General features: G+C 42.6%; 1 protein-coding gene across 1 annotated transcript; it reads left to right on the top strand.

The window, feature by feature from the left end:
- The first annotated feature begins 1812 nt into the window (after positions 1-1812).
- On the top strand, positions 1813-11889 carry sp6 (Sp6 transcription factor). The gene is made up of 2 exons (XM_026911214.3): positions 1813-1942; positions 8681-11889. Exon 2 carries the CDS (start codon positions 8809-8811, stop codon positions 9706-9708), a length of 900 nt encoding a protein of 299 aa, XP_026767015.1. The 5' UTR covers positions 1813-1942; positions 8681-8808; the 3' UTR covers positions 9709-11889.
- The last annotated feature ends 832 nt before the right edge of the window (positions 11890-12721 follow it).

Genomic DNA, 12721 nt, shown 5'->3' on the forward strand with positions numbered 1-12721 from the left:
TTTGGGTTCTCGCTCTACTCTGGTTCTCCCTCAGGGTTTGGGTTCTCACTCTACTCTGGTTCTCCCTCAGGGTTTGGGTTCTCGCTCTACTCTGGTTCTCCCTCAGGGTTCAGTTCTCGCTCTACTCTGGTTCTCCCTCAGGGTTCAGTTCTCGCTCTACTCTGGTTCTCTCTCAGGGTTTGGGTTCTCACTCTACTCTGGTTCTCCCTCAGGGTTCAGTTCTCGCTCTACTCTGGTTCTCTCTCAGGGTTTGGGTTCTCACTCTACTCTGGTTCTCTCTCAGGGTTTGGGTTCTCACTCTACTCTGGTTCTCCCTCAGGGTTTGGGTTCTCGCTCTACTCTGGTTCTCCCTCAGGGTTTGGGTTCTCGCTCTACTCTGGTTCTTCACCTGCACTCAGAGATCAGCTGTCATGGCTCCTCTTCTAACTGACATGGTGACACAGAAGATATCAGACTGCCTTTCTCTCTCTCTCTCTCTCTCTTTCTTTCACACACACACACACACACTCACACACACTCACACACACACACACACTCACACACACTGTGTTACACAGCTGTGAGCTCGGCAACAGCTCCAAGGTTTTTAAATGTGGTGTTACATCCTGATTATATAGAGTACAGAATGCGCAAACACATAATGACATTACTGTAATAGTATAAATAGGTAATAAACACTCTGTGTGTGTGTGTGTGTGTGTGTGTGTGTGTTTTACAGTAAATACTGAGTGAGAAGGTGGTGTGATAATGGTTACTGTTACCATCCTGAATTATTTTCCTCTAACAGCACGTCCCCAAATGTGTTTTATTCCTCTTACGCCACAGCAATTTATCAACAATTACAATTTATCATATTAAAGATTGACACGTCACACTTTTCATCCCTTCTGTAATTTGTACGTAACTTTTATAGTTACATACAGTGTCGTGGGATGACGGTGAAACAGTTAGTTCCTGTTTTCACTTACGTTATAGCAGCTATAAACACTCGTTCCCTCACCAGCGTCTCTTTATTCTCTCTCTTCAACTTAATAAGACAAAAAATAATCGCAGCTTGTTCCGCATGTTAGTGAGAAACCGCAAAGAAGCGTAAACTCCTCTGTCCTGAAGACGTCGGAAAACTTACAGTTACAGCTTTACCTCTGACTGTTACAAAGCGCTGACACTGGAGACTCCTTCCATAAATAAACATCTCTTTACAGAAAACTTCACCATATCAACAATTACACGTTTTTAATCCGCGTGTGTGGAGCGTCTGCTGTACACGTCCCTGTGAATGAGCTGTTACTATGGAAACGATAACGTATTAGAGCGAGAGCATTAATATAAACCTGCGCTACTGTCCGAGCTGCTGTTATAGAAAACTAATCAACAGTAATGCAGGTTTCAGTGTATGATATGGGACACACAGATCATGAAGTCCTGCAGGATGTGGAGCTGCTTTCTCTCTGTCCTCAGCTGTTAAATTTTAAATGAATATGTTTAAATTAAATGTAATATAAAATGTCCTGTGTGCAGAAGGAACTTCTTCTTGCCCAGGAGAGTAAATAAGCCAAGCACATAGAGAGTAAGAGTAAACGGAGAAAGCGTGTATGGTCAGTATGTTCCACCTTCAGGATAAATGATGGGACAGGGTGAGGGCAGCGAGGAAGCGCGCTGGAGGAATGATGATTAAATCTCAAAACGAATCCATCTGAATTCAATTGTAATTAACTGAACCAACAAACCCGAATAAACACGAACCCTTCCGCTCGCAGCTTCAAAGCGTCGCGCGCTGGAAAGGTGTGGCTCCGGGAACAACACGTCATAAAGTGCATCCGCGCGCGCACATCCGATCCGGTCTGGTGCGGTGCGGTGCGGTGCGGTGCGGTGCGGCGGAGAGGCTCCAGAGGCGCGTGCGTGCAGAGGAAGCAGCCAGGTGAAGCTTCTCACCGTCACACAGGTAACAACAAAAACTTTAACTTTTACTTCTTTTTTTTTTTTTTTAACAATTAAAAAGAGTTTAGGGAGGAAAAAAAGCGTGTGCGCGCGCATGTCGTCTGATTTCAGTAGTAAAGTCAATCAGTGTTAAATAAAATAATTAAACTAATCAAATAATCTCCCACAGATAAAGACAGACATTTAGTCTGACACAAAAGGTGTAACTTTTAAAGCGGATTCCACACTTCTGCTTGTTTAAAGGGTGAAAAAGTGGCTCACCATCATGTTTCCTTCTACACTGTGTGTGTGTGTGTGTGTGTATATATATATATATATATATATATATATATATATATATATATATATATATATATATATATATGTATATATACAGGTGTGTGTGTGTGTGTGTGTGCGCTGTTTTTTCCCCTTATTTATCTGCCTGACTTGCACATGTCACTTCACTGATTTTCCTTCTAACACAGAACTTCAGAAGTTCACTTGTGTTTTATTTGATGAGATTACCTGGATGTCTATCCTAATTTTAATGCTGTGCAAATCTGGGTGTGAATTCTCCTGCTTCGTCGTTCCCTCACTGGTCTGTACTGGTCCAGGGCTTTGGTAAATTCTGATGATCTAACGTCTGCCAGCTGAAACTGGTCTAAACCAACGGCGTGATGAGGGAGCTTTTCTTCTCACCACCGTCGCCATCGGGCTCGTGATCTCCGCCACACTGCTCCGTGATGACATTTATCACAGCGTATAGAAACGAGAGCAAAATGAATTCACCTCAGCCTGAGGCATATGCTGATATTAGGTTAGATAATTAATTATATTTATTAAATTGTGGGTTTTGTTCTATTTGTTTTTAAAGACAGTGTTTGGGAAATAAATCGGGTTTTTTGTATCACGTTTGGAACGCATCATGCTGGACAGAATCACGTCAGAATAACTTTATATCTGTTTAACCAAAACACACAGCCACAGTGTAATGTGTCGTGTTAGAGGTGTTTAAAAACTTATATGAAGAACAACACACACATACACACTGCACTGGCATTCACTTCCTGTTTCTGATAACGTCTCACTCTTGTTTTAACATTAAAATAATGAACTCAGATGTTTGAGCATTGATAAGAATTAAAAGAAGCAGTTTATAAGATTTATAGAAAAGAACACAGTAATACAATAACATACACAATTTAGGAATGCGGCTGGTTCATGGCGCTCACAGCGACACTTAGAACAGTGTTTTCAGATATTTTCAGCGTTTATTTTATGACATTCCTCCTGTGTGTTTTGACAAGTTACACACTTTAACGCATTTTAACAAAAGCACAGAATTCACAATGTTTTAACGCCGACAAACTCCACACTTTCTGTCCACAATCTTATATTAGCTGAATCAGATTAAACAGGTTCGAGGTGGTTATTAAAGAATATTAGTGTTTATTAGTATGTTGTTATTACGTAATAAGCCTCAGTGTTAAGAAACGTGAAGAAGTGTAAGAGATCAATGTTACACAGAATTATAAAATATATTTTGTTAGTAAACTCTTAGTGTTTCATCTTTTGTCAGTGTAATATGTTATACGGTTACTGTGCAGGGGAAGAGGCTTTAGAGTTGAGGAGTAATCATAGTGTCTCACTGAAACACACACATACACACACATACGCAGGCACACATGAACACACACACACACACACACACACGCACACATTCACCCACACACACACACATACGCAGGCACACATGAACAGACACACACACACACACACACACGCACACATTCACCCACACACACACACATACGCAGGCACACATGAACAGACACACACATACGAACACACGCATGAGCACACACACGTACACAGGCGCACACAGACACACATCCACCCACTCTATCACATACACACACACAAACACACACCCACACACATACGCAGGCACACATGAACACACACATACACACATCCACCCACTCTCTCACACACACACACAAACACACACATACGAACACACGCATGAGCACACACACGGACGCAGACACACACACACACACACACACACACACACACACATCCACCCACTCTCTCACACACACACACACATACGAACAGACGCATGAGCACACACACGGACGCAGACACACACACACACACACACACACACACACACACAGGGCCAGAGCGATGTCCATGGACACCCTGAGTACAGTGAAATAATCTGAGGTACAGGCTTTATAGCTGTCCGTGTGTCAGACTGCGTATATCTGTAAATATTGTCTACTGTATGTACTATATGGCCGAAAGTATGTGGACACCCCTCTTAATGATCGAGTTCAGGTGCTCCAGTGTTAACAGGTGCACGAAGCCACGCAGTCTCCATAGACACACACTGGCAGTAGAATGGGTCGTACTGAAGATCTCAGTAGGTGGCACTGTCATAGGATGCCACCTTTACTGTTCCAGCATGACAATGCCCCTGTGCACAAAGCGAGCTCCATGAAGACATGGTGTGTGAAGGTTGGAGTGGAAGAACTCGAGTGTCCTGCACAGAGCCCTGACCTCAACCCCACTGAACACCTTTGGGATGAACTGGAACTGGAGACTCCAGCCACGCTCCAACATCTAGTGGAAAGCTTCCCAGAAGAGGCTGCTATAGCTGCAAAGGGGAACAACTCCATATCAGTGCCCGTGGTTTTGGAAGGAGAAGTCCCTGAAGCTCATACAGGTGTGATGCTCAGGTGTCCACATACTTTTGGCCATAAAATATATATTGTATATATATCACTGAACATCTGCATATATTGTCTGTTGGCTATTATCTTTATATAATAATATCAAATTTCAGCATTTTTAATGATAACTGATTTTGTTTCTGTTTCAAGTTTAATCCGTAGACCACTAACTACAATAAGAAAAAAGTTATTAAAATTTTGTAAATGCTACACATGCTAATTATATTCCACCTTTTGGTATGAGCGGTATTTTATACATGTTGCTGTGGTTGTTAAGTGGAGAGTTTGGTTTAGCATAATGTTTAGGAAATAAAGTTAAACCGATCATGGTGCATGACTGTATTTGTGCGTTGTTTAGCCGTTTCCATAGCTGTCTTAGGATCTGCACCAATTAGCCCCTAAATAAGCAACAATAAATAAACAACTCTTGTGGCTGATTTTTCTGGCAGTTTAAGCCTATAAGATCCACTTTAAACCCCACTCCCAGCAGTGTGTAACTCAGCGTGTGTGATTTTTTTTAGTTTATTATATTTTGACAGAACGTGAACTGAATAGTCATGTGTTGCTCCATTTCTTAATGTTAATGTGATATATTAAAACCATACCAGTGAAGGCTTTATGTTCTGAAGGCTTTATCATTCAGAGGAAGTTAGGTTATGTTTTGCTCTCAGGTAAATACACCACCTGTATATTAATTTAAGCTATACCTATACACTATATGGCCAAGAGTATGTGCACCCCTGACCATCACACCCATATGTGGTTCTTCCCCAAACTATTACACACAGTTGTATAGAACGTCTCTGTGTGCTGTAGCTTTACAGTTTCCCTTCACTGGAACTAAGAGACTCAAACCTGTTCCAGCATGACAATGCCCCTGTGCACAAAGCCACCTCCATGAAGACATGGTGTGTGAAGGTTGGAGTGGAAGAACTCGAGTGTCCTGCACAGAGCCCTGACCTCAACCCCACTGAACACCTTTGGGATGAACTGGAACACCGACTGAACCCCAGACCTCCTCAACATCCCAACATCAGCGCCTGACCTCACTAATGCTCTTGTAGCTGAATGAACACAAATCCCCACAGCCACGCTCCAACATCTAGTGGAAAGCTTCCCAGAAGAGTGGAGCTCATTATAACAGCAAACACACGGGGAATAAATCTGGAGTGAGACGTTCAACAAGCACATATCAGTGCGATGGTCAGGGGTGCACATACTTTTGGCTGTGTAGTGTATATCGATGACACGGACATAAAGCCACCCAAACTGAAGTAAATGTCTACATTTATACAAAACGACAAGCAAATCTCCGCTTCCTGTGAAACCGTAAGTGTGTGTGATCAGACGTGATGGAGTGTGGAGTTACGGAGCTCAGGGTCTCGAGAAACCACTAACCACTGAAACATGGAGTTTAGAGGCGCAATTCTATTCCATTCTGTTTTATAAAACCTCTGTGACGCCTGCTGGGTTCTGGAACATTCCGGAACATACATTGGGTTCTAGAATGTTCAGAGATTTGTGGGTCGTTGATTAATTTGCTCGTTTGGAAATTCTCAAATATTACAGGATGGTGAAGACAAAAGAACCCAGAGTTTTTATATGTTTATAAAAATGCTGGATGTGTGGAGAAGAAGGCAAAGTGCGCTTCAGTCCACTGAGGCCAACACACACACACACACACACACACACACACAGCACTGGCCCCACTAAGTCTCCCCTCTGTTTATGGCTCTTACTGAGTCCATACACCTAAATTACTCACACACACACACACACACACACACACACACACAGTGTTGGCTGTGTGTGTGTGTTCCTGTGCGTACAGGATCTCCTGTGGTGTTCTGTCTTAAACGGATTAAGTGGCTACGTTTGTGTTGCGAGTGATCCCTAATTCCCATGCTCTAAATCAACCCCCTCTTCCCACACCACACACACACACACACACACACACACACACACACAGTCTCACAGGAAACATGAATGTGTTGTGTGTGTATGTGTATATGATTTGAGCAGTGACAGAATGTACTGTGTGTGTGTGTGTGTGTGTGTGTGTGAGGTAGTGGCATGTTGCCAGGCTTCATTTGTACGTCTGTCTGGCAGACAGTTAAACCTGTTTGCTTTATAAATCACACACACACACACAGACACACACACACACACACACACACACACACACACACAGACACACACACACACACACACAGTCTCTCTCTCTCTCTCTCTCTCTCTCTCTCTCTCTTCCTGATGGGCGGGGCTACAGCTGTCAGCAGGTCTTCACAGCTGGAATCCACCTACCTGCAATAAATACTCCCTCTCTCTCTCTGTCACACACACACACACACACACAAGCACACAAATTTACATTCATAAATGTTGAACATACTATAAAAATATTTGCTTGTTTTTATATACAGAAGATTATTATGGCAATTCATTCATAAACACACACACACACACACACACACTCCCTTTAAATACAGCTCTTCCTCCAGCTTGTGGGAAGTACCTGGCAGTTTAGATGTATGTTTGTGTGTGTGTGTGCCATGTTCAGACACGTTTTTATGTCTTTCCTCACTATGTGTGTGTGTGTGTGTGTGTGTGTGTGTGTTGGTGGGGAGGGGGAGTCAAAGCCATCAGCACTATGGCAAAGCTTTCAGAGTAAGACACTGCTGTCAGCAAGTGTGAGTGTGTGTGTGAGAGAGATACAGAGAGGAAGTGTGCTTGCGCATGTAAACATGGAAACAGTGATTCAGTGATATTTTCCATAATATGTCACTCGTAGCTTCATAGTATAAAGTTACAACTGCAGGAGTAGCACATCCACAGCAAACACACTAACAAACAAACTACCGTAACTGCAGGAGTAACACATCCACAGCAAACACACTAACGAACAAACTACCGTAACTGCAGGAGTAGCACACCTACCGCAAACACACTAACGAACAAACTACCGTAACTGCAGGAGTAGCACACCTACCGTAAACACACTAACGAACAAACTACCGTAACAGCAGGAGTAGCACACCTACCGCAAACACACTAACGAACAAACTACAGTAACTGCAGGAGTAGCACACCTACCGCAAACACACTAACGAACAAACTACCGTAACAGCAGGAGTAGCACACCTACCGCAAACACACTAACGAACAAACTACAGTAACTGCAGGAGTAGCACACCTACCGTAAACACACTAACGAACAAACTACCGTAACTGCAGGAGTAGCACACCTACCGTAAACACACTAACAAACAAACTACCATAACTGCAGGAGTAACACACCTACCGTAAACACACTAAGGAACAAACTACCGTAACTGCAGGAGTAGCACACCTACCGTAAACACACTAAGGAACACACACTACCGTAACTGCAGGAGTAGCACACCTACCGCAAACACACTAACGAACACACACACTACCGTAACAGCAGGAGTAGCACACCTACCGTAAACACACTAACGAACACACACACTACCGTAACTGCAGGAGTAGCACACCTACCGCAAACACACTAAGGAACAAACTACCATAACTGCAGGAGTAGCACACCTACCGCAAACACACTAACAAACAAACTACCGTAACTGCAGGAGTAGCACACCTACCGCAAACACACTAACGAACAGACAAACTACCGTAACTGCAGGAGTAGCACACCTACCGCAAACACACTAACGAACAGACAAACTACCGTAACTGCAGGAGTAGCACACCTACCGCAAACACACTAACGAACACACAAACTACCGTAACTGCAGGAGTAGCACACCTACCGCAAACACACTAACGAACACACACACTACCGTAACTGCAGGAGTAGCACACCTACCGCAAACACACTAACGAACAGACAAACTACCGTAACTGCAGGAGTAGCACACCTACCGCAAACACACTAACAAACAGACAAACTACCCTAAGTGGTGCAGTCTTACACTGTTTACTCAGCTGCTTGAGAACCTACTGTCGTGTTATTTAATGAGCTTTTTTTCCCTCTACAGATCTCCTTTATTCGAATACATCCAGACGAGAGTGCCTGCAATGTGCTGAACAACAGTCTGCCAAGCTCAAATAAACACCCAAAAACACCTCACTCACAGAAAAACACACACACACACACCCACTCTCCATGGCACACCCGTATGAGCCGTGGCTGCGTGCGGCGCCCCCTGGAGGCCCGGAGGAGGTGGGCATGTCTGGTTGGTGGGATCTGCATGGTGGAGCTGCAGGAGGTTGGATGGACCTGCAGGGGTCACCAGCGCTTGGGGTCGGGGGCGGGGCCATGGCTCAGGGCGGGTCCATGGGCCTGCAGCCAGCTGTCAGCACCTACAACCCCGAGGCTCAGATGTGTTGCCTGCCGTCCTCACCCCACGCTGGCCCACTTTACTCCCCTGATGGCTTCAAAATGGAGCCTCTGGCACCGGACATGCTGCATACTCCACATCACGCCACCTCCTTTTCCATGGAGGAGTCGCAGGAGGGAGTGAGTGGTTCGGCTCGGCCCAAATCGCAGCGCCGGTCTGGAACCAGAGCTCCAGGTCAGACAGCCTGTCGCTGCCCAAACTGCCTGAGCGCAGAGTCGCTAGGAGCCAACAATGACAGCGATGATGTCAACAAGCGCAAACACCTGCACAACTGCCACATCCCGGGCTGCGGGAAGGCTTACGTGAAAACATCGCACCTGAAAGCTCACCTACGCTGGCACAGCGGCGACCGGCCCTTCGTCTGCAACTGGCTGTTCTGTGGGAAACGCTTCACGCGCTCTGACGAGCTGCAGCGCCACCTGCAGACGCACACCGGCGCCAAACGCTTCAGCTGCAGCGTTTGTCCACGCGTCTTCATGCGCTCAGACCACCTGACCAAGCACATGCGTGTTCACGAGGAGCAGGGAGGCACAGAAAACACCTCACCTGCCTCCATCAGTGACGGAGCTCTGACCTCTGCTCCACCCACCGGGGCAGCACCGGGCCTGCGTCTGAAGAGCGAAACCAGTGCTAGCGGAGATGAGACACCAGCAAATAGCACCTAACTAACACCAAGTGAACACTTCCTTATTCCTGAAGCTAATGCTAAACTCCACTGTACTGCTCATGCTAACACTAAACTCCAACTTGCTAGTTACAGCAGTGTTAGCATCAACTGGTAAAGTATAGTGGTGTTAGCATTGTTAACATGAACTAACACTGGATATTGCTGATTAAAGGTGAACCTAGCATCAGTAACATTAAGTTGTTAACACTGCATATCATTAATCAATAGCAGTATTAGCATTAGAGGGCTGTCACTAGAGGCGTTACTTATGCTAACATTACCAACACCAATATATCACTGAATAAGGAGCTAGCGCTGAAAGCATTAGCCAGTTAACACTGTTTTTCACTTATTAATAGTGGAGTTAACATTGTTAATAAATACTGAATAACATTGATTAATATATAGTTAGAACTGTTAGCATCAACCGATTAGCACTGGATAGCACTGATTGAGGTGTTTTAGTTAGCATTAACACAAGCTATTACTGAATTAGCACTGTTAGTATCAACTGCAGAATATCAATTATTAGTTTAGACGATAGCATTCTTGCTATTAGCTTGCTACACTGGTGGAGTAATAGTGGGGATAGCACTGTTAGCATTAGCTGGTTAGCACTGGACATCGCTGACTACTGCTGCAGTTAGCATTAAGTTAGTAATAGTGACGTTAGCACTGCTGTTAGCATAAGATGGCTAACAGATCATATCACTCAATAATTTGATGTTACAGCTGACTCTGTGATATTATGTGATGTTAGCAGCGTTAGCGTTGCCGGATTGTCGTGCGTAACAAGTAGCGCTGGTCAATTTAATGCAGTTATTAGAGTTAATACTGTTTACATTAGTGCTGCTAATAATAGTGATTACTGTTAGCAACACACACACACACACACACACACACACACGTAGAATTTAATCAAAAAAGTTTGGTTCAGTTGAGCGTTCAATGTTTCAGTCAAACTCAACATGTCTGCCTTTAAAGGCTTTAATATTTAATATTTTTTAATATTTTTATTTCTGAGTGTAATTTATTAATGAACAGAGACTCACACAAACATTTATTACACACATTAATTAATAGCTGAGAATAATAATAATAATAATAATAATAATAATAATAATAATAATAATAATAATAATAATAATACAGAGTGGTTTAATGCTGTTTCCGTCGCTCCCTCGCTCACTTCCCCTCGTCTGAGTGGCCATCGTTAGGGGAAGTGAACTGAAACAATTCACGCTGTTAAACAACATTTAACACACTTTTTTAAATATAATTTTTAAATTTTTATCAGTTTCATTATTTAAAGACAAAGATTAATAGACAGAATATTTTGAAGCTGTAGCTGTTATTTTATTAAATTGTCACTGATATTCTGTCATATTTCATCACTACAGTAAGTCTGAACTTTATTGTGTAAGACTTTTATTGATGTTTGTGAGAGTCAGAGCAGCTCAGTGCTGTGTTTAAATGTTTTATAACCTAATTTCTCTAAACGAACCTGCTTTAATTAATTAACTTATAATGATGTCGTTTATGTAGATATGATTAGTATAAAGTGCTCGGCAGAACAGAGGACTTTGTTTGAATCTTGTGTAAAAATTTGTTGGAATAAAATCTCACAGCACACTGTGTTTACGACTGTGTTCATTAACAAAACGATTTGGTTTTACAGTTTTTATTATTAAATATTTTATGCGTGTGTCACTCCAAAAAAACCCTTTTAATATGGACTCCTGTGATTTATTCTGTAAGTTATTAAAGCGTTTGAAGCAGTGAGTGTTGAATAAAGGAGATGAACTAGTGTGTTCACTGAAGGAACGCTCTGTGGTTGGTCATGTGCCGTGTCCGTCAAACCTCTTTCTGTAGAAATACACGGTTCTTCACCTCATCAGGAGAAGGTCTGGCACATTAGATCAAATCAGAACACATTAAAAAGGCCGACATTCTAGCAGGAATACTAACTCCTGATGAATTCTAGACTGTTTCCTTTCCTTATTCGTGTCTCTTTGCTTCCTTCCTTCATGTCCTCCTCCATGTTAGGAAGCAGAGAAACATGAACTTTTAGCAGGACATAGAATAATATTAAAGTCTGTTTTTATGAACAGTATGGAGTATGGAGGTCTAAACTTCCTCCACTTTGCGTCCTTAAAAACACTGTTCAGATTTTAGGAGAATTTCCCTGGTCTACAAATTTTGGGAAATTATCGAGATAAAATGTGCTTATTCTTAGATATTTTGATTAGATGAATTAGAAAACAGGTGATAAAGGTGCTGCTTGGCTATTTGACGATAAAGATTTATAATCATCTATACACAGGCGAGTATATTTGCCTATAAGGGAGGGGGATGTCTGATGATCATGACGCCTCGTAACTTTGTGGAAAATGTCACTGAAAATTACACTCGCATTTAGACTGTTTCCCTTTGAGCTGTGGGGCAGTGAGTGATGAGCATGGGGAGAGATTCCACCAGGATGTCGCAGGCACGGAGAAAAGATACGAAGGGAAATGGAATATTACGGAATATTACTGCTGGAATCTCTCCAGGGATGATCCTACTGCAGGTCACAAGAGACAAGCCAAAAAGTGGCGTTTAGATACCGAATAAAGATGGAACCTTGTCGTTTAATCTGATGTTAGAGCTTGTGTTCAGTAATTATCTGATATTCACATTATATTTCTCAAGCTTTAAAACTGTATAATTTTGAAATTGTATCTTAATAGAAAAAAAAATTAATAATAGAAAAATCTTAATAGAAAATAAAAAAAAAAAGACTGGAAAGTTATGTTACTGGTATCAGTAAAAAGATAAATTTATAATGATTGGTGTGGCACCATTCTCATTGCTGTATCACATTTTGCGGAAAAGTTATGGAGCATAATCACACACACCGCTTCTAATTTTGAATTATTTTGATGCAATTTTTACTTGAAGCTGTATCTTGGAAACTGGAGCCAATTAACACTCAGGACGTAATTTTCCTTTATTAGTGACTCACTTCTGCT

The sequence above is a fragment of the Pangasianodon hypophthalmus genome, chromosome 26, assembly GCF_027358585.1.
Source record: "Pangasianodon hypophthalmus isolate fPanHyp1 chromosome 26, fPanHyp1.pri, whole genome shotgun sequence".
In the NCBI taxonomy this organism is placed as follows: Eukaryota; Metazoa; Chordata; class Actinopteri; order Siluriformes; family Pangasiidae; genus Pangasianodon; species Pangasianodon hypophthalmus.